Source organism: Arvicola amphibius, chromosome 8 (genome assembly GCF_903992535.2).
Source record: "Arvicola amphibius chromosome 8, mArvAmp1.2, whole genome shotgun sequence".
Classification (NCBI taxonomy): domain Eukaryota; kingdom Metazoa; phylum Chordata; class Mammalia; order Rodentia; family Cricetidae; genus Arvicola; species Arvicola amphibius.
In genome coordinates, this window is record NC_052054.1 from 94543652 (window position 1) to 94561940 (window position 18289).

The window sequence follows — 18289 nt, forward strand, 5'->3', positions numbered from 1 at the left end:
ATCAAATATTGTCCAATATTGGAAGTACTTTTAAGTGGACTCAAATTTAAGACAGAAGGATTTCCTCTATGTAAGCAAGGGATTAGATGTCCTCAGAAACAGCTGTTTGTTGCTCTGAATGCAGGAATGGAAAATGTTTAATGAAATAAAGTTTAAAAACCTGTTGCCATGAGCCAAAAATACTGGATGTGAAAGCCAATGATTTGGGGGAGACAGGGGAAGAGGTGATTTGTTCCCCTGATCTGCGTCTTCGACGCCCAGTACCCACACCACTGGTATAATGCAGCCAGGTACCAGTACCCTCTGGGCTAGACACACTCAGGGGGCTCTCTTCCTGGAAGTAAGAAAAAGGGCAAAAAAAAAAAAAAAAAAAAAAAAAAAGAAAAAAAAAAAAAGAAAAAAAAAAAAAAGCAGAGCATGCAAAGTTAGATACATTAGAGCCAAATGATCAGGAAGAAAAAAAATACAGTTTATTTGCATTTGCTAATCAGTTTTTTCCCTCAAAGCCAAATTATTACTCGTTTGTGAGCCAAATATTTAAATCCCTAAGAAATTACAGAATCAGCAAATAGCACCAACAACCATGAAAAGATTGCAAGCTATATTGTCTACTAGTTGCTCTTCCTGAAAACTAAAAAGTCAGTGTTGCTTTTGAATGGAAATATTTAAATATAAAAGGTATTTTGACTTATTTTAGATATTAGATATTAAAAAGATTTTTTTGCTAATTTTAGTTGGACTTTTCCGTCTAAAGCACTAAGGGGTAAAATGAATTTGATGTATCACTTAGAAATGGAAATAAATGAGTTGGCCACAGACGTAAAATTCAGAGGGGTAAGATGGATAGAGATCTCAAGTTCCGTGTCTGTGCCTCGGTGGCCAGCCTTCCTGGGAGAGCCAGGAAGCTCAGGAGACCAAGCCTACAGCCGACTCCCTCACTCGGCACACTGTCCAGCTCTGTGTGCCTTTTGGAAGAACAAGCTTCTGCCATCCAAGGAGACAGAGGAGGCTGGAAAAAGTCTTCAAGTTTTTAATTGAATAATTTATCTTATGAATAAGAGTTTGGCACAACACAGAAATAATCTCTTCAAAGTAACTATTTAAACATTCATAAGAAAATGTTTTAAAAATGTGTGCTGAGTTTTAAGAGCTAACCACAGCAGCAGTTCTAGTGAAGGACTTATACTAGTGATATACAGATCTTTTGGAGGGCAAAGGAAAAAGTATAATTGTGAAATTTTAAAGAATTTGATTGACTGAAAATTGTTTGTTCATCAGTGTCAAAGGCACTGCCTTCACACAAGTGGTTTTAAGTTCTATTAGTTTAGGTAATTTCTATTTGGGGGTGTTTTTTTCCTATGGTTAAAGCTATCTGGACAAAGTTTCATATATTCTAGTTTTTTATTGAATTTTAGTAGAACAAATGATCAGAAGTAGTTAATGTCTCTCTTCTTTTTAAATTAACCTTTTATAATTAAGTTAAAATAGCATATTAAAGAAACACTAGCACAATTTCTTTATAAAGTTATGATGATAAACTTTATGAACAGTTTCCCCCAACATATAAATGTCAATTATTTAAAAATTCAGAATACTTATACTGTTATAAATGGGGGTAGTGGAAATCACCACAATTCTTTTTGTCCCTTATATTATAGTCAAGTGCTTGATAATGTTAAACATAATTCTACGTCTTTCTGACATATAAACATCAACAAAAAGTATCTAATTTAAGAGTTATTGATCTTTCTCCTAGGAGCTTGACTTTTTACTTCCTATGAAGAGATTTAGAAAAATTAAGCACTAGCTTCAAACAATACTAGGAAGATCACAGACAAACTAGGTAACTCAAGAGTTTAAAGTACAAAATACTTATAGACAGTAAAAGTTAATTTAAGCTTCATCCTAACTGCTCAACTTTACTTTTATGCTGTTTAAATATTATTCCATAACTGAACATAATTGGTTTTGCTTAATTATAGATCTTAATACAGCATTAAAAATTCCCATCACTATATCATCAAGCTTTCAAATTCCTATGTAGATTTCTGCCATCAGGCTAATAAAACCTACAGTGTTACTAGTATCAGGTATCATTTAAGCATCTCAGGGAATTCTTCCTTTTATCAAATAAACATTGCTGAAACATTAGGCTTTTAGCAAGTTATTTACTGAAGAATAGCTAAAGTGACTGAAAACTGGATGAGCCAATTCCGCTCTTAATCAGCCTCAATCCCAGCTTCGGTCAGTGCTGCCAGGAGAGCCACACAAACCTCTAATCCTAGGACTGATCTCTCGGGTTTCCTTTGCTCATTTGTTCTGCAGAGTGTAAGCCAGACTGGCCTCGGCTTCATTAAGAAGTCAAGGGTGACTTTGAACACCCGATCTTCCTGCCTTTACCTCAGAACGCTAAGACCATAGGTAGCTGCTTCTAGACCTGGTCGATTCGGTATGTTTTTAATAGCATCTTTCTCTCTCTCTCTCTCTCTTTTTTAAAATATTTCTTTGAAAAATAGATAATGTTGATAATTAAAAATTTGTCAGGGTTCCTAGCAGTAAAATTAAAGCTGTATTTTCTTTCCAGTTTTAATTAATATGTAGTTAACTTCCTCTAAAGAAAGCACTCTTTAGGGATACTCACTTCATTTGTAGGCACCTTCCGAGACCTTGGAAGTGGTGACTTCCGGTGTATATGAATTGGCTCTGATACCATGGGCTTAAACAATATTACAGCTCGATCGACTTCATCCCTTTTAGAAGTATGAGGTTCATCATCATCAGGTTTAAGAGACCTTCTGCCTTCATTCTATGAGAAAAGAATACAAAGTACTTAAATCTCAGATTAAAACAACTCTCCTGAGTCAGGTATGATGGTACATCCCAGTAATCCCAGCACTCTGGAATCAAGAATTTGAGTCCACAGAGTAAGACTTATTAACTCTCCCAAACAAACTCTGAACACCAATAAAATGCTTCTGATAAATCTAACAACCAACTAGAATAGTTATTACATAAGAGTGTTTCCTCAAGTGAATTGATATTAATGTAATTCTTAGGACATCTTAGTATGCCAGGTACTGTGAGAGACAAGTAAGTTCTGTGGGACAGTTAAGCCTAAAGTCATTAACTATAACAATAGAAAACCTAGTCTTTATCCAAAGTTCATCAAACAAGCAAACAGATAAACAATACAGTCAAGTGACAATGAAAAACGGACTACAAATTAAAAAAAAAATTCCTGTAGTTAAATTAAATTCTACAGTAAATACAGTGTGCTAAGAATTTTGATAAATGAGACACAGTCCCAAGTTGTAAGAATATTACAGTATAGGAGACAGACAAGTTAAAAACTTATACCAGTATCTATCTGTAGTAGAAAGAGGAAACTAGGTCATAGACATTCAGCAAAACACAGGTTTTAAAGCAGATTATCTTAAATATTTAAGGCAATCATGAAGGACAAAAAAGCCAGGGGACGTCACCAAAAATGATCATTCAGCTGCAATAATCAAGGCTGTAATGCTGATAGAGACAAAAAGGTCAAAGGAATAATAGTAAATTAAGAGTTCAAAAATTAACTCACTAAAATAAGAATGCGTTCAGAATATCAGAAGTGGTAGTGCAGACAGTTGGAAAAAATTCTTCAATATATGATATTTAAGTAGTTATTTACACAGGAAAACAAGAAAAGTCCCTGGATTTCATATCACACATATCATATCAAAGAAAAAAATTAATGTCATTAAAGAAATATGGAAAAAAATACAATGCCAAATTTAAAAAAAGTATCAGGAAAGATTAAAGAAAATTAATATAGCACAATCTGCCTAGAAAGTTAAGCTGCAACACAAAGGTACTATGCTAAGGAAATAAACATATATATTACAATGGAACATTATTATGATACAATTACTACTCTAAAGCACTAACACGCTAAGTGTAAATAAATATTGACTATAAACAATAATGACTGTGGAGAATATAGTAGATTTAAAAAATATGTAACAAACAGAATATAAAAAATGAGATAGAGAATTTTAAAAAATTAAAGTATCTCAAGACACACTACATATTCTAAGTCATGTTATTAACCTCATGTTAACCATAAAAAAAAAAAGTGTAAAATAAAGATGTCCCATGTATGAAAATTTCAAAGAAGGCAGTGAGGGGGGAAGGAATATAAAACACATAGAACAAAGAAAAAATAGTACGATGGTTTAATATTCCATAATAAATTGCAAATAAATCATATTTTATTTATTACATGTTATAATTAAAAGACAAAGACTGTGAGACTAGATAAAAAACAAATACATCCTATATAAAAAGAAACACATTTTAAACATATGAATCCAGGCAGGTTGAAATAAATGAGTTGAAGCCGGGCGGTGGTGGCTCACGCCTTTAATCCCAGCACTCGGGAGGCAGAGGCAGACGGATCTCTGAGTTCGAGGCCAGCCTGGTCTACTGGTCTACAAGAGCTAGTTTCAGGACAGGCTCTAGTAACTACAGGGAAACCCTGTCTCGAAAAAAAAAAAAAAAAAGAAATGAGTTGAAAAAATTATAGAAGGGAGAAGGGAGACATCACTCAACTATGTCACTGAGCAAGTACTAACAAGGACTGACATGGCAGGAGCCACCTCACGTAATTAGTCAGTGACTCTTACTTGCATCTAAGCAGAACTAAGAACACGGTGACTGAAATGATTTTATATTATGTGGTTCAAATGCGGAACCTGAGAATGGCGTAGAAACCAAGTACAAAAACATTAGATATAAAAAGGGACCTTTCATCATGAGAAAATGGCTAATTTATAAGGAAGATGGTAAAAATATGATTAGAAACAGACACATATACACTTGAGAAAACCAGCAAGGAAGGGGCAACAATCTGTATATACCAGATTATTTTTAATTGATAGCTAGGTACTGATGCTCTCTGGCTACACTTTACAGTTATGGTAAATTATGAATATATCAGCTTCAGTCAGGACTAAACACCTATTTTTATTAAATACGATCATGTGGGTAGAGAGTTATTCAACAGTTACCCAGCCAATTTCTTCATTAAAAGGAAGCAAAAAAAAAAAATATCCTGTCAGGTGACTATAGCAAAAAAGTCAAGTACAGGCTTAACTTTTCTATGTAATTGCTTGTTTGATATTACTTCCTGGTAGGCAGCCCAGGCTGGCCCTGACACATGATCACCAGGCCTTAGCCCCAAGAGCATGGCTTAAAGAATACACCACTTCTCAGGGATTTTTCATAGACAGTGTTCAATAATATCATGTATTAGACTATAAGAAAACAACAGAAAAATTATTAAACAAACTACAAACCAAATGAGTCCATTGTTGATTGAGATTATAAATGTTATTAGTTATAAACTAAAATAAGAAAGGAAAGCTATTAGTCACATTAGTAGAAGCAAAACTGAGTGTCATTTGAGAAGCAGAATTTATAGAAAGAAACAAAGAGAACAGGTAGAGGTAAAAATATAACTAAAGTCAGTTGTTAACTTGTTATATTATAACAAAGTAACAAAGTAAGTAGAGTTTAACCCTAAATTCAAAAATAACTGATACAATTAGTGAACTCTATTTAGTGAACTAGAGAAGTACAAAGAAATACTATACCTCAGTTTGAAAAAGAAAAAAATTAAAATATATTGAAAAGTATAAGGAACATTTGGTCAACAGTTTGGGATCCATGATAAGTCTAATGTACATGTGAGCGAGGTTTCAGAAGTGGAATAGACAGTGGGCACAAAGGGTAACTACTTAAAGAGACAATGACTACAACCAAGTGTTCTAAAAAACCCAACAACATCAGCCACCGGTACAAAACGCACCACTCAACAAGTAACACAGAAAAATCCTATAACTGCTTAAGATGAAAGGAAATTAGACAATGTAAGAATCCTGTCGACAAGATGAAAGAGTTAAAAGACAAGAAAAGAGACAGGTTAAGAGAAGAAAAACTATAAATACCATTCAAGCATATTGATCCTAAATATATCAATAATCACAGTAACAGTAAATGATTGCTTACATCAAATCAAAGAGCAAGATTATTAACCATACAGATGTATGTATATATGTATGTCACACACACAAGCAATACCAAAGCTAGCCAGCTACATTTGCATATTATGTGTCCACACATACATATGTCACAACAGTAATAAAAAGAGGCCATGAATTTGAAGGGAGGAAGGGAACATAAGAAAGACTGGAGAGGGGATGTAAGGATTAAAGGGAAGGGGAAAATGATGCAAGAAGTATTAAAAAAAAAAAGCCAGGTGGTGGTGGCACAGGCCTTTAATTCCAGCACTTGGGAGGCAGAGGCAAGCAGATCTCTGTGTCTTTAAGGCCATCCTTGTCTATGGAGCTAGTCCCAGAACTGCCAAAGCTACACAAAGAAACCCCTTGTCAGGAAAAAAAAAAAGATAGGGTGTAGTGGCAGAGGCCTTTAATCAGGGGCAGGCAGATCTCTGTAAGTTTGAGGCTTGCCTGATCTACATAGAGTTCCAGGTCAGGAAGGGCAACATAATGAAGACTATCTCAAAGAGTTTAAAAACTACAGATTGAAAAAAAAAATGTTGCATAAAAGTCTGGCCAAAAAAAACAAAAACAAAAAACCTCCAAACGGTCAGGATAGTCGACAATGTTGGTAAGATAGTTTTGCACTCCAAGTAGTTAGAAGAGCACCCAGACCAAAAAGAATTTTTGAGGGATATAAATTATCTACACAACACTGCTAATCAGTTATGCCTGATTTACATTTAACACCCGTGTTGAACAAAGCATAAGAGAATATACAGTTAAACACATGCAGCATTGAAAAAAAATTAATCATGTATGGACAAGACAGGTCCCAAAACATTAAAGACAAAACACTCAACACGCTCTCTGACAACTTGCCTTTAAGCCAGTGGCTCCTAGGAAAGGCCCAGTGTACTTTCAACATTGTTGAAATTATATCTTATGTCTCAAGTCCAGAACCAAGGAAAAAAGTAAGCTGGCGAATAAAATACATTCACATAATGCAGCTAACATGATAACAGTAAATTTATAACTCCATGTGAAATACGAGAAATAGAGAACTTCAAAAAAGATGGTCTGACTTTGGAGAAACTTGAGTGGGACACAGGGCAAAGGAAATGGAAGCAGAAGGATGGAAATGGTGCGACAGCAGGTGAAGCTCAAGACGCACGGATGCAGACAGAGCCGCTCGGAAACTGATGGCTCCTGAAAAGATGCCAGAACTTTCCAAGGCTCATTAAACAAACAAGCATGGATATGTATGAAGAATTACTGATAAAAAATAAGAAACATCATTACACATCTCACAGAAAATAAAAAGATAATCCAAGAATATCACTGACAACTATAGACCCCCAATTTGAAATTTTAAAGAAAACCAAAATATATATAACCTAACATGTATTAGACATGCAAACTCTAAATTGTACATCAAATAAATTGATCAAATAATTAAAATAGTCACAAATAATTTTAAGTTACACATGGCAGTTTCCTAAACAGCAAAACTTATTTAAAAAAACAGAACATAATCATGCCAGTTTTTGAAAACATGCTCCAGAAAGCACCTAGTCCCAAATACAGTAAGGCAGAAACAGAAGAACCCACTCTAAGTGCTCAGCACTGTGTTCAAGATGAAGTAGTCCTCAAACAAAATAACAAAAACTACATGTACTTACCCATTCTAAACAAAGCTTAAAATCCAAACAATCCAAATCAAATAATATTCTGAAATTTTCTAATAGACATGAACATGTTATTTACTCAGATTACATATATATTTAAAATTTTTATAGAATGATGTATTTTTATTTTTGTGTATGGTTGTTTTGCCTGCATGCAGCATCTCTGAGTACCATGCCATGTGTATGATGCCCACAGAGGCCAGAATGGGCCTCATGTCTGCCTGAAAGTGGAGGTACAGACATATGAGCCACCATCTAGGTGCTGGGAGTTGTACCTGAAATCTATGAAGGAACAGGGAGTACTCTTGACTGCTGAGCCTTCTCTCCAGGTCCCAACAATTATTCTTAAAAGCTGAAAATTTTCCCCTACTAGTTGATATGAAAATTATTTATAGAGCAGTGCATGAAAGTCTAGAGCTGCAGCAACCATGTACTGAGATCCCCATCTTCATTACCTCTCTGGAAGCTGGCCGGTACCCATAGCCAGACGGTAAATTCTTATCTTCTTCACAGCCTTTGGCTCCAGGACTAAAATGTAATTCAACATGAAAGCGTTCCTCCGAGGAAAGATCCTGAAACATATGAAGGAACACTTGCACAGTGGGGAAGTCAAGTGTCTGCTCTCCGCTGGTCACATGGACACATCATGAACCCATTACCTTGTTGGGGTCCTCATAAAGCATGATGACAATCTGCGTCATGTAGTTGAGCTCATTGACAACGTTTAAGTAATCCATAGCTCGCTTCCACTGCTCATCCTTCGAGTCCTGAACAAAAGGTCTAGGGTCAGCATTTTCATAGCCTTTCATAGGCTAGTCACTTTATCCCCACTGTGAGAGCTTACTTAATACAGATGTCATTAAATGTGTCAGAGGAATAGAAAAACTATTTGTAAAATTTACCATATATTATGATAACTTAAACTTTCAGAGTAAGTTCTTCAAGACAATTTACACAAAGTAGAAAAACCTCTTGAAATATAACATAGGCTATTGAATTCTGAGGGTAAGGAACAGCTTTTTAACCTTTAAGTCTGAAAGCACCTAGCAGAGTGTTGTGCCTCATAATACAGAATATTATCATTTAATTTTATCACTTCTCTCTCCAACAAATTATAGTTCAAGTATGCTGCATATGCTTAACAAAAAATACCCCCTTTACACTATGGGGATTCTAAAATAATCACCATGAGGAGACACACATAAATCCATTTGCTCTTATCACCTCCATCATCATCTCCCCATCTTACTTTAGAGACTCAACAATCTTTATACATATAACCTACCAGAGTTGAAAAGGATCATAAGAGAATGAGAACACTCAAGACAGAACACTCTATCTGAAATGAGGAAAGAACTCCAAGCACAAGGTTTGTGTAAAGTCAGCATGTCAATGCATAAACCCTCTGAACATCACAGAAAAGGATCCTTCATTGTCCGTTTATAACAAACATTACAATTATGTGAAAATACTCAATAGTTTCCCAGTATATAATGAGGGTTAAACAGTATAAACTTTAGCAAAGAATGCCCCCTACTCCAAAAGAATAGAACTATGAGACTACATTCTGATTGGTGTATTTTTGGGTTCAGTGTACATTTCCTTTTTATTTCAGACAAGATAAATCCCAAAATTAAGGCAATGCTATGGAATGAAAACTCACATCCACATGTGTGCCTATGTGTGTGTACATGTTTGGGAGGTAAGATTTGCAAGGATCTGTTTGTCTCAAAATTGATGAATAAAAACACAAACTAGCACTCCTTTTTAGGTGACCTGGTATCAGTCAAGTAAAACGATGGGTTTCAATTAAAGAAAGACCAAGAATTTCTTCAGGTAAAGAGATGAGTTAGGGCTTTGTGGTACTATACTAAGAATACCACACAATTTCAGGGTTACTGTTAGAGATTAATCCAGTTCTGTTGCAATGAAAACATAAAATCAAATAATTTTTAGCAATATCTTCTTAAACATAATATGCAAGAAGCCATGATATTCTATTTTGTTATTAATACACTCAGATCATTTTAACATTTTAACAATTTCTATAACAAACTATTAAAAATGTTCATTTTTATGTGGTTCACTCTGAGTAATCCAAATTTGCAGCTGAGAAGAGACGGACAAAGGTTTCAGGTGTATAACTTATAAACCCTTACAATCACAGTAAGGTTGTAGATAGTAAATTACCCAACAAGCTCTAATCCTACTGCAGGGTCTTACTCAAGCTGAATCATCTCTAACAGTGCCCTTACCATTTTCCCCAGATTCCCTTGCCTATCCTTTGTCCACAAAGCAGCAACAGCCACCAACCTCTGCTTAAAACCCTTCTGGTCCTTTGAGAACACAAACCACCGTCTTCCACTCTTACTTGGGTCGGGCTATACTTGTGCTGAAGCACAAGCTTCCTGTTCTTCCTCGTATCCCTCATGCATGTTCGACATGTTAGAGATGCAGCTGTTACTCTCAAAGTCATAACATTACCACTACTGGCTATACACCTTCTTCTGTAGCTAAGTTAGGGTCTTGCTCACTCCGTCTACCTCTTATTAAGGCTCTACCAACCCACATGTGTAGGCAAAGATGACACTTTTACTATTTCTTGCTACTTTCTGAAAGGAGTTAGTAAACTTAGGGTCTCTCACATGCTAGACAAGCCGGTACAACTGAGCTATTGCCCAAGCCCTCTTTGTGTACAGAAACTAGAGGGTCTAGTCAAGCCATGTAAAGCCAATGCCTCTGTTTCTTCATGGCAGTAGACATGTGAACATGAGATATAAGCCAGCTGTTTCCACACTGCCTGTACCACAGCCATGAGTCTATTCAACTGTGTCTTCCTTTCTGTGGTGGTCTGCACTCTTTCAAGATGTAAGTGAGAACAAAGCTGTCCTCTGTAAGTTGGCAGGTGCATTGTTGGAGCAGCCGCATAGAAGAGGCTGGCATAAGACTGTGACTTTCACTAGCCTTGCAGGAGTTATTGATCATGTCTAGTTTATCATATGATTCATCGCTGAAGGAAGGTAAATATGTTTATATTCCCCAAACCCAGTAAAATGCTTAGTACAGACTAGTATATCCTCAAGGAATGATGATAAACCACAAAAATAGAGTAAATTATAATGAACAGTTAAAAAAAATTAGCTAATGATCTGAGTATAAACTCTCAAGAAGAATATTTGTCAGTTAGATTGAAATAGCCCATACTTACATCACACAACGCACCATAGCGAAGAATGGATAGTAAGGAATGCACATGGCTTTCACTAGTAAAATATAACCTGGTACGGACATGACGTTCAGGAGACAGAACACCTCTAGAATACCTAAAGTCAGAAGCAGATTTTATGGAAATTAATCATCTCAGAAGCAAAACCCCATAATAAATAAATCTATCATTCTTCAAATCACAACTGAGAGCTACTTCTAATTAGAACAAAATAACATACTAGACCCTCTGAGAATAATAAAAAGAAAGTCAAAACAAAAGAAAACATAAAAGAGCATTACTTAAGTTCACTGGAAAGAGATCAATTTAGTTCCTCTAGTAACAATAACTAATAAAAAATAATGCTGGCCTATGGGGTTCACACAATTTAAAGCAGATAATTGGTGAAAAGTGTCTTCCCAAACCTTTCCTTGTTCTTTTCCATACTGGCGCCACACAAAATCTTGGTTGAGACGGGCATGGGATACGATAACTATAACACCAGTATATGGGCAAAGGCTAGATTGCTATACTGAGGTCAGTCCGCGCAAAAGAGAGAAATACTATCCCAGAGATGTAGGTTGGTAATAGATCATATGCCTATGGCATGCTTAAGTCTGCTCCCCCATCACAGGTAATCAACAGACTATAGGTAATTCTATCTCCATAAAATATCAAGTGATACACTCTTGATTTCTGTATGAAACCACCAGTAAGTACTTTAGATTTGAAATACACAAAACCAGATGCATGTAGTCTGAACAACTGGTCCAGTCTCTTACACAGGATGGAGCTTATTTACAGTGTCATCGTCTTGTGTCCTCTGAAGGTCTGAACGGATTTTTCTTACTAAAGGAGTACAGTAGCCTTTGGCAATCTCCAGTTTTTCAGCTTTAGTTATACCATATTCCTAAGCAGGAAAAAAAAAGCAATTAAATTAGAAAAAAAAAATCAACAAATGCACTCCTGAAGTGAAGAACTCTCATGAGACACAAGCATTACATTTATCCTCTTAGTACATTAGACAATTCTTAGCTTGCATTTTTGGCAACTACAAATATATTCTTTTCACACTAGCATGTGTAGTTACAAGAATTTACGGTGGAACTGAAAAAGTTTACCACAGAAGAGGGAAGTATGCATGGACAAATACAAGCTTTATGACTAGTCAAGTTTCATCGTAAGGTTTTAAATACAACAACAATTTTAAGTCAAAAATAAATTGAGGCCAGAGGGTTTTTTGTTTTGCTTTAACCAAATACAGAAGTAATTACCAATAAAAGAAGTGAAACTAAAATCATTCTAATATCAACATTTCAAAAAAACCTAACAACTTTTTCAAAAAAAAAAAAAAAAAAAAAAAAAAAGCCTCTGGCTAGCCAGCCCAAAATGGGAGTGTATGTGTTTATTTCCAGCAGCTGGGAGGCAGAGGCAGGTGGATCTGTGAGTTAAGGGCCACCCTGATCTATATAAGTTACAAACTAGCTAGGATCACAACATGATCTTAAAAAAAAAAAAAACAGTAACAACAACAACAGAACAGAACAAGCCTTTGTCTAATATTATTCAAGCTTAAACTAGTGGTAAGCAAAGCTGAGATAAAATAATAAAATTTGTCATCTATAACCACTATGGGTTAATTAGATTTAAAAAGAATTAAGAAAGCAAGTTAATTGCAACGAGGTTTAATGAATGATATCCTTCAAAATCGTGAATTAGAAAGTGATCTCATATCTAAATGGAAAATCTGGTCTACAATTAATGACTAGCGTGATGCAGCAGTAGCATGAACGTCATGGGAGACCCAACGCTTTGATTGCTTTTAAAGGAGTGTGTGCAAGATTAAGCTCTCCAACTAAGCCAAAAGCTTGTGGATGGTTGACCATAGGAGAAAACCTTACACTATCTTTATACTAAATAGACACAATATTAAACTCCCTTCTTAATTCTTATCTTGATATTTGTCAGTTAATATATCTCTCAATACTCCTCAGCTGAGCTCAGCTGTAGCAGATAGCAGGTCAAAATTCCAGCACGGATTGGGGAGAGGCTCATTAAGCCAGCCCTGTCTAAGGAGCTATTGGCAACTGGTGACTGCTGGGGAAGAGAGAGTCGGGCTTCAGCGCTTAGGTCCTGAGAAGCTACGTGCGCTCCAGTAGATGGCCCCACACCCACGTGCATACAGCAGCGTGAAATGGAGCCAGTGGGAAGGTTTTAAAAGGAGAGCATAAGACACTGGATAGAAAAGTGGTGAGGTATCGGGGAAATTGATGAAGATAATTGGAAATTAGACTTTTTAAAAATGTATGTATGAATATTAAGTAAAACTTCAAAAAAAATCTCTGGTTTGTAAAGAAGGCAAGACGGGAAACGGTAAAAGGAAGGAGCACAGTGGGGACCCAGGCAGAAAGGTACGGGGTATGGGAGATGGAGGAAACTATCAAGCCTCCTTGGTGGAGGAGGGTCCTCTGTCTATGAATGCTGGGAAGAAGGCAGTGAGGCAGACGCTTCAGACAGTCGCCATGAAGCCAGCCACCAGGTCAGACATGCTGAATCTTTCCTGGTAAGCCACCACCTCGTGGTGCTATACAGATTACTAAATATGGGTTAAAGCAAGATGTGAGAATTAGCCAATAAGAGGCTGAAACTAATGGGCCAGGCAGTGTTTAATTGAATACAATTTGTGTGTTGTTATTTCGGGTGTAAAGACAGCCGTGCGGGTGCCGGGCGGGACGAAAAGCGGGTCTGCTCGTCTCATTTCACTACACCTCCTCTGTACAGGTTCATCCTGGGACAGTTCTACTAACTGAAAAATCCTCAATGATTCAGATGGCAAACCCCAGCATACACAAGAGATCTTAAAAGTCCATGACAGTAATAACAAAATTGTCTATTTAATACAGAGTAATACAGAAAGGTCACTTGCTGCACTTTCTGATTGTTTTGTTTTTGATCAACTTGACAAAGTTGGAAATATCTGAGGAGCGGGAACCACAATTAAGTAAATGCCTCCAACAGACTGGCCTGTAGGGCATATTATAATGGAAGATTGCTGAAGAATAGTACAACAACTATCAAGGGGGCTGCCATCCCTTGGCAGGTGGTCCTGGGGTGTATAAGGGAGCAAACTAGCAAGTCCAAAGCAGTGTTCCTCCATGGTCTAGGCTCAAAGTCCTGCCTCCAGGTTTCTGTCCTACTTAAGCTCTGCTCTGACTTTGTTCCAAGGACTGCAACTGATGAGTGACAAACAGACCTTTCCTCCCCAAGTTGCTTTCTGCTAGTGTTTTATCCTATCGACAGAAATCAGACTAAGACATGAATTAGACTAAGTTACCTTTCTCTCTCTCTCTCTCTCTCTCTCTCTCTCTCTCTCTCTCTCTCTCTCTCTCTCTCTCTCTCTCTCTCTCTCCTGTTTTGTTTTCTTGTTTTTCGAGACAAACAGGGTCTCTTTGTAGCTTTAGAGCCTGTCCTAGAACTAGCACTTGTAGACCAGGCTGGCCTCGAACTCACAGATTCACCTGTCTCTGCCTCCCGAGTGCTGGGATTAAAAACATGTGCCACCATCACATGGTGCACTAAATTTTCTAAATTCAGCCAATAAATCTTAATATAGATGACTATAAACACAAAGGTATATAGACATAAATTAAATGTATTAGCAAATTAGGAAAATGCTGGAATAAAAATAATCAAGAAAAAATAGTTTGAAATTTGATTTAGCAAGGTATAATGAAATTTTCATACACTGCTAGTCTTGGTAAGAAACAGAGTTCTAGTTATAGTAGTGTAAAATATGTAAAAAGGCAGTGAAAAAAATGAGAGTCTAGGTTTCCAAATAAAAAGTTGTTTGTTGGGTTCTACCCATACCAATCAGTCAATGAGAATAATAGCAATAATAATGAGAATTTTGATGACTAACATATAGTCAGACAGTTTTCTTGATATGGAAAGAAGTTCCCAATGCTAAATGCACAAAGTTAACTCCTAAGAGTGACTTACCTGAGGGATAACAATGTCTGCCAATGCCTTTGACAGTCTATATAGTTCCATTGTATTTTCTAACTTCAAGGAACCGTTGTGCTGAACGTCATATTTGATGCAGTCATATATATCAGGGATTTTACTAATATCATATCTTCCATTCTTTGTTTTAAAGTCTTTCTCCAACTTGGACCATCTTCGTAGCATAAGTTCCAGAGTCTCACTATGGTACAGCTGAATATCTAAAACAACATACAATTTTTAGTATGTCCAACTTAGAAGTCTGATTAGGAACATATCTTAAAGTTTACTAGTATTCTCTGTAGCTTTCTCTGGCCTAGGATTCCTTATTCTTCTTGTTCAGCCTCTCTAGTGCTGTGATAACTATGTGCCGCCATGACTGGTTCCCTATAATTAGAAAACTTTATAAAGAAAAAGACTACGTAAGAAGCTAGAAAGTACTGCTATTTATATATACCACATACACTGGATTGTTGCAGGCTTGGGTAAGTACTTAGTCTAAGCACTTGGATTAGAAGCCTGATTTAATTATGAGATCTTTTCCATATGTTACAGATTTTGACACCAATAAAAACACCAATAATTATAGCAAAACTCTTTGAATTAATATGCTTTCTATTCTAAAATTTAAATACTTTTCTAAATTCCTATAACTAAACAGAATAGGTGACTATATTTGTATGAAACAGTCTTAAATATTAAGAGTAGTATGAATGAACCAGTTTTATCACCAGGAAATCTAAGGTGTCAACAATTTCCAACTAACCTCGTAACCAGAATTTTCTGCTTCTTTTTATGCTACCTATTTTCTGCTTAAATATCTAGGAATAAACAACTCAATAAACAACTAAAACAACTCAAATAAGAGTATTTTACTGTTTTTTTCTTACTATCATGGACAAAATGACAATAGCCTAGCTATGATTCCTTGCTGGATAGATACACTAATTCATACTACAACCACATCTGAAATAAGAGACTTGACATCATAATATTACACCTTATTTTAAATGTTTACCAAAAAAAATGACAGTACTTTCTGTTTTACATACTAAGAAAAAATATTTACCAGATGATTTGGGATCCTCCATACGATGTCTGATTTGAGAAGTCAAACTCTGAATCAAGGAATATACTTTGTCACAGGTCCTCACTGGGTTTTTAATTAAATGCATTGACTTGATAACAGAAATGCTTCCAGATGGAGTAAGCTACAAATGAATAAGATACGTGTTTTCTAAATGGTTATGTACCATTATCCAAGAGAACGAATACAGACCTTTCCACAGCTGGGAAAATAATTACATTCTATACACTAAGAGATTTAACATATAGTACTATGATCTGTATGTTAAAAAAAAAGGGGTGTGAAAGTTTCAGAATTTCATGCTGAAACAATATTAAACTTTAACTAAAATTAGATTACCTACAGAAAAAAATCAGAAGTACTCTAAATTAAAGGATGAGATTCGATGAGAATTTGATGTTTGCTATTATGTGCAAATATGGTTCAAACCACTTGACATATACCTACATGTAATTATACTAGGCATTTACAATCATCATCATCTTTCCCCTGTGAGTTAATGAGGTGAAGTAATTTGCTTAGATGAAGTATCTAGCATAAGAAGGAACAGGATTCAATCATAGAAAGGCTGCATGCAGAACTCATACTATTAACCTCTATGCTACTAGACTTTGTTAAAAAGGTTTTTTTTTTCCAATTCAACGAAAGCCAATAATCAGAAGTGATTATAAATTCAACTTTTAACATTTACCTTGGCAAGATATTTAGCCAAGTGAAGTAGGTTTCTACAAATACAAAAAATGCAAAGAGAAATTGCAGTTTAGATTACAGCGGTCCAGGTTTCTTGAACCAATGTAACTGCTGGAGGTGAGTGAAAACCCCAAGGAGAAAAGCTGTTTTCATTCTTTACAGCATCCAAGAGACAACAAAGTCAACAAGAATTCTAAGAGCAAAGCAAGATGGCCGGTGGTGAAGAACTGGAGCCTGCTGTTAAGAGATGGTTGGGTTGGTCTGTATCGGAAATATTTGTTGATTCTAAAGAGATGCTGAGGAGAAATCTAATATTGTTGAACTAAGAGCACCAGGCTCAAAATGTAGTCCAGGTTTCACAAAGGTAAATGTATGGTAAACAGTCTGTATGTAGGAGTCAAGAAAGAAAGGATGCGTTAGAGGCAAACCAAGCCAAACAACAGACTACAGATCAGTCAATTAACTGGGTGGCTAAGAAAAATGCGTTTGTGAAACAGATTTAAAGAAATCCAGGATGATTTGCTCAGATGTATAGAAGGAACAAATAAAGATAATAAAGTTATCTCAAAATCAACTTATTTCCATCAACAAAATCTTACAGTACATGAACAAAAAAGCTTGAGATAGCCTGGAGTTGGCTCAGCAGTTAGGAGCACTGGCTTTCAGAAGACCAAAGTTCAATTTCTAACATTCACATACAGCTTACAACATTCCCTAAGCCCAGTTCCAGGACATCAAGCACCCTCTTCTGGCCTCTGCAGGCACCATGTACAACACATGTGGTGTACAAACATACGCAGGCAAAACACTCTTTTTTTTTATGTAAAAACAATAAAATAAATAAGTTTAAAATTTTAAAAGAAGCTGGACAGGCTTCAGCTAGCAAAAGCAACAGAGAGAGATAGACTAAGAATATCAACAGATAGAGAAAGACTAAGAATATCAACAGAGAGAGATAGACTAAGAATATCAACAGAGAGAGATAGACTAAGAATATCAACAGAGAGACATAGACTAAGAATATCAACTAAATAAAATCACAGTGGAAATGGGGACACTTAGACTAGAGATATAAAAGTTCACTAGGGAGTACTATAAAAAATCATGCACATAATCTATAAATCCCAGACTGGGATAAGCTTCAGATACATAAAATCTATCAAAATGGAGTCATAAAAACACAGGAAACCTGAAGCAAACAATAGTAACACCTTCACGAGGAATGAGCACTGGCAGCTCTGTGGCACTGTCAAGGCGGAGTGCAGAACACGTGTGCTGGGCTAGTGGGACGCTGGGTGTATGAGTCATTCCGTAAGAGGGAAAAAGAACACTTCCCTAGAGATTCCTGAGGCATAATCAATCATTAAAGAGTATCACACAGAAGCTACACAACAGGTCTCAAATGAGTAGCTGGTATGACTAAAGCAGCCACCAAGGCAGCCACACAAAAGAGGCTAAGAATGTCATGATGGGAGCGATAGGAGCCATAGCAGACACTGGCAAGGTAAGTAGAAAACTGATGCACTTAATGTTCTGTTATATTACATATGTGTCTATATTATTGACATAATCTAGA

The 18289-nt window shown here is 36.1% G+C and overlaps 1 protein-coding gene across 10 annotated transcripts in view; it reads right to left on the minus strand.

Moving 5' to 3' along the window:
* The window catches only part of Ppip5k2 (diphosphoinositol pentakisphosphate kinase 2), a 64728-nt gene that overhangs the window by 17936 nt on the left and 28503 nt on the right, over positions 1 to 18289 (minus strand). For 6 of the 10 annotated variants that reach the window (XM_038340567.2, XM_038340572.2, XM_038340566.2 and 3 more), the window contains exons 18-25: positions 16006 to 16147; positions 14934 to 15157; positions 11717 to 11844; positions 10938 to 11052; positions 8389 to 8496; positions 8185 to 8301; positions 2642 to 2806; positions 161 to 334 (exon numbers count right to left, since the gene is read on the minus strand). In XM_038340567.2, coding sequence (XP_038196495.1) covers positions 161 to 334; positions 2642 to 2806; positions 8185 to 8301; positions 8389 to 8496; positions 10938 to 11052; positions 11717 to 11844; positions 14934 to 15157; positions 16006 to 16147 — 1173 coding nt within the window. The remainder of the gene's footprint in view (positions 1 to 160; positions 335 to 2641; positions 2807 to 8184; positions 8302 to 8388; positions 8497 to 10937; positions 11053 to 11716; positions 11845 to 14933; positions 15158 to 16005; positions 16148 to 18289) is intronic. The other 4 variants (XM_038340575.2, XM_038340569.2, XM_038340574.2 and 1 more) reach the window with 1 other exon arrangement.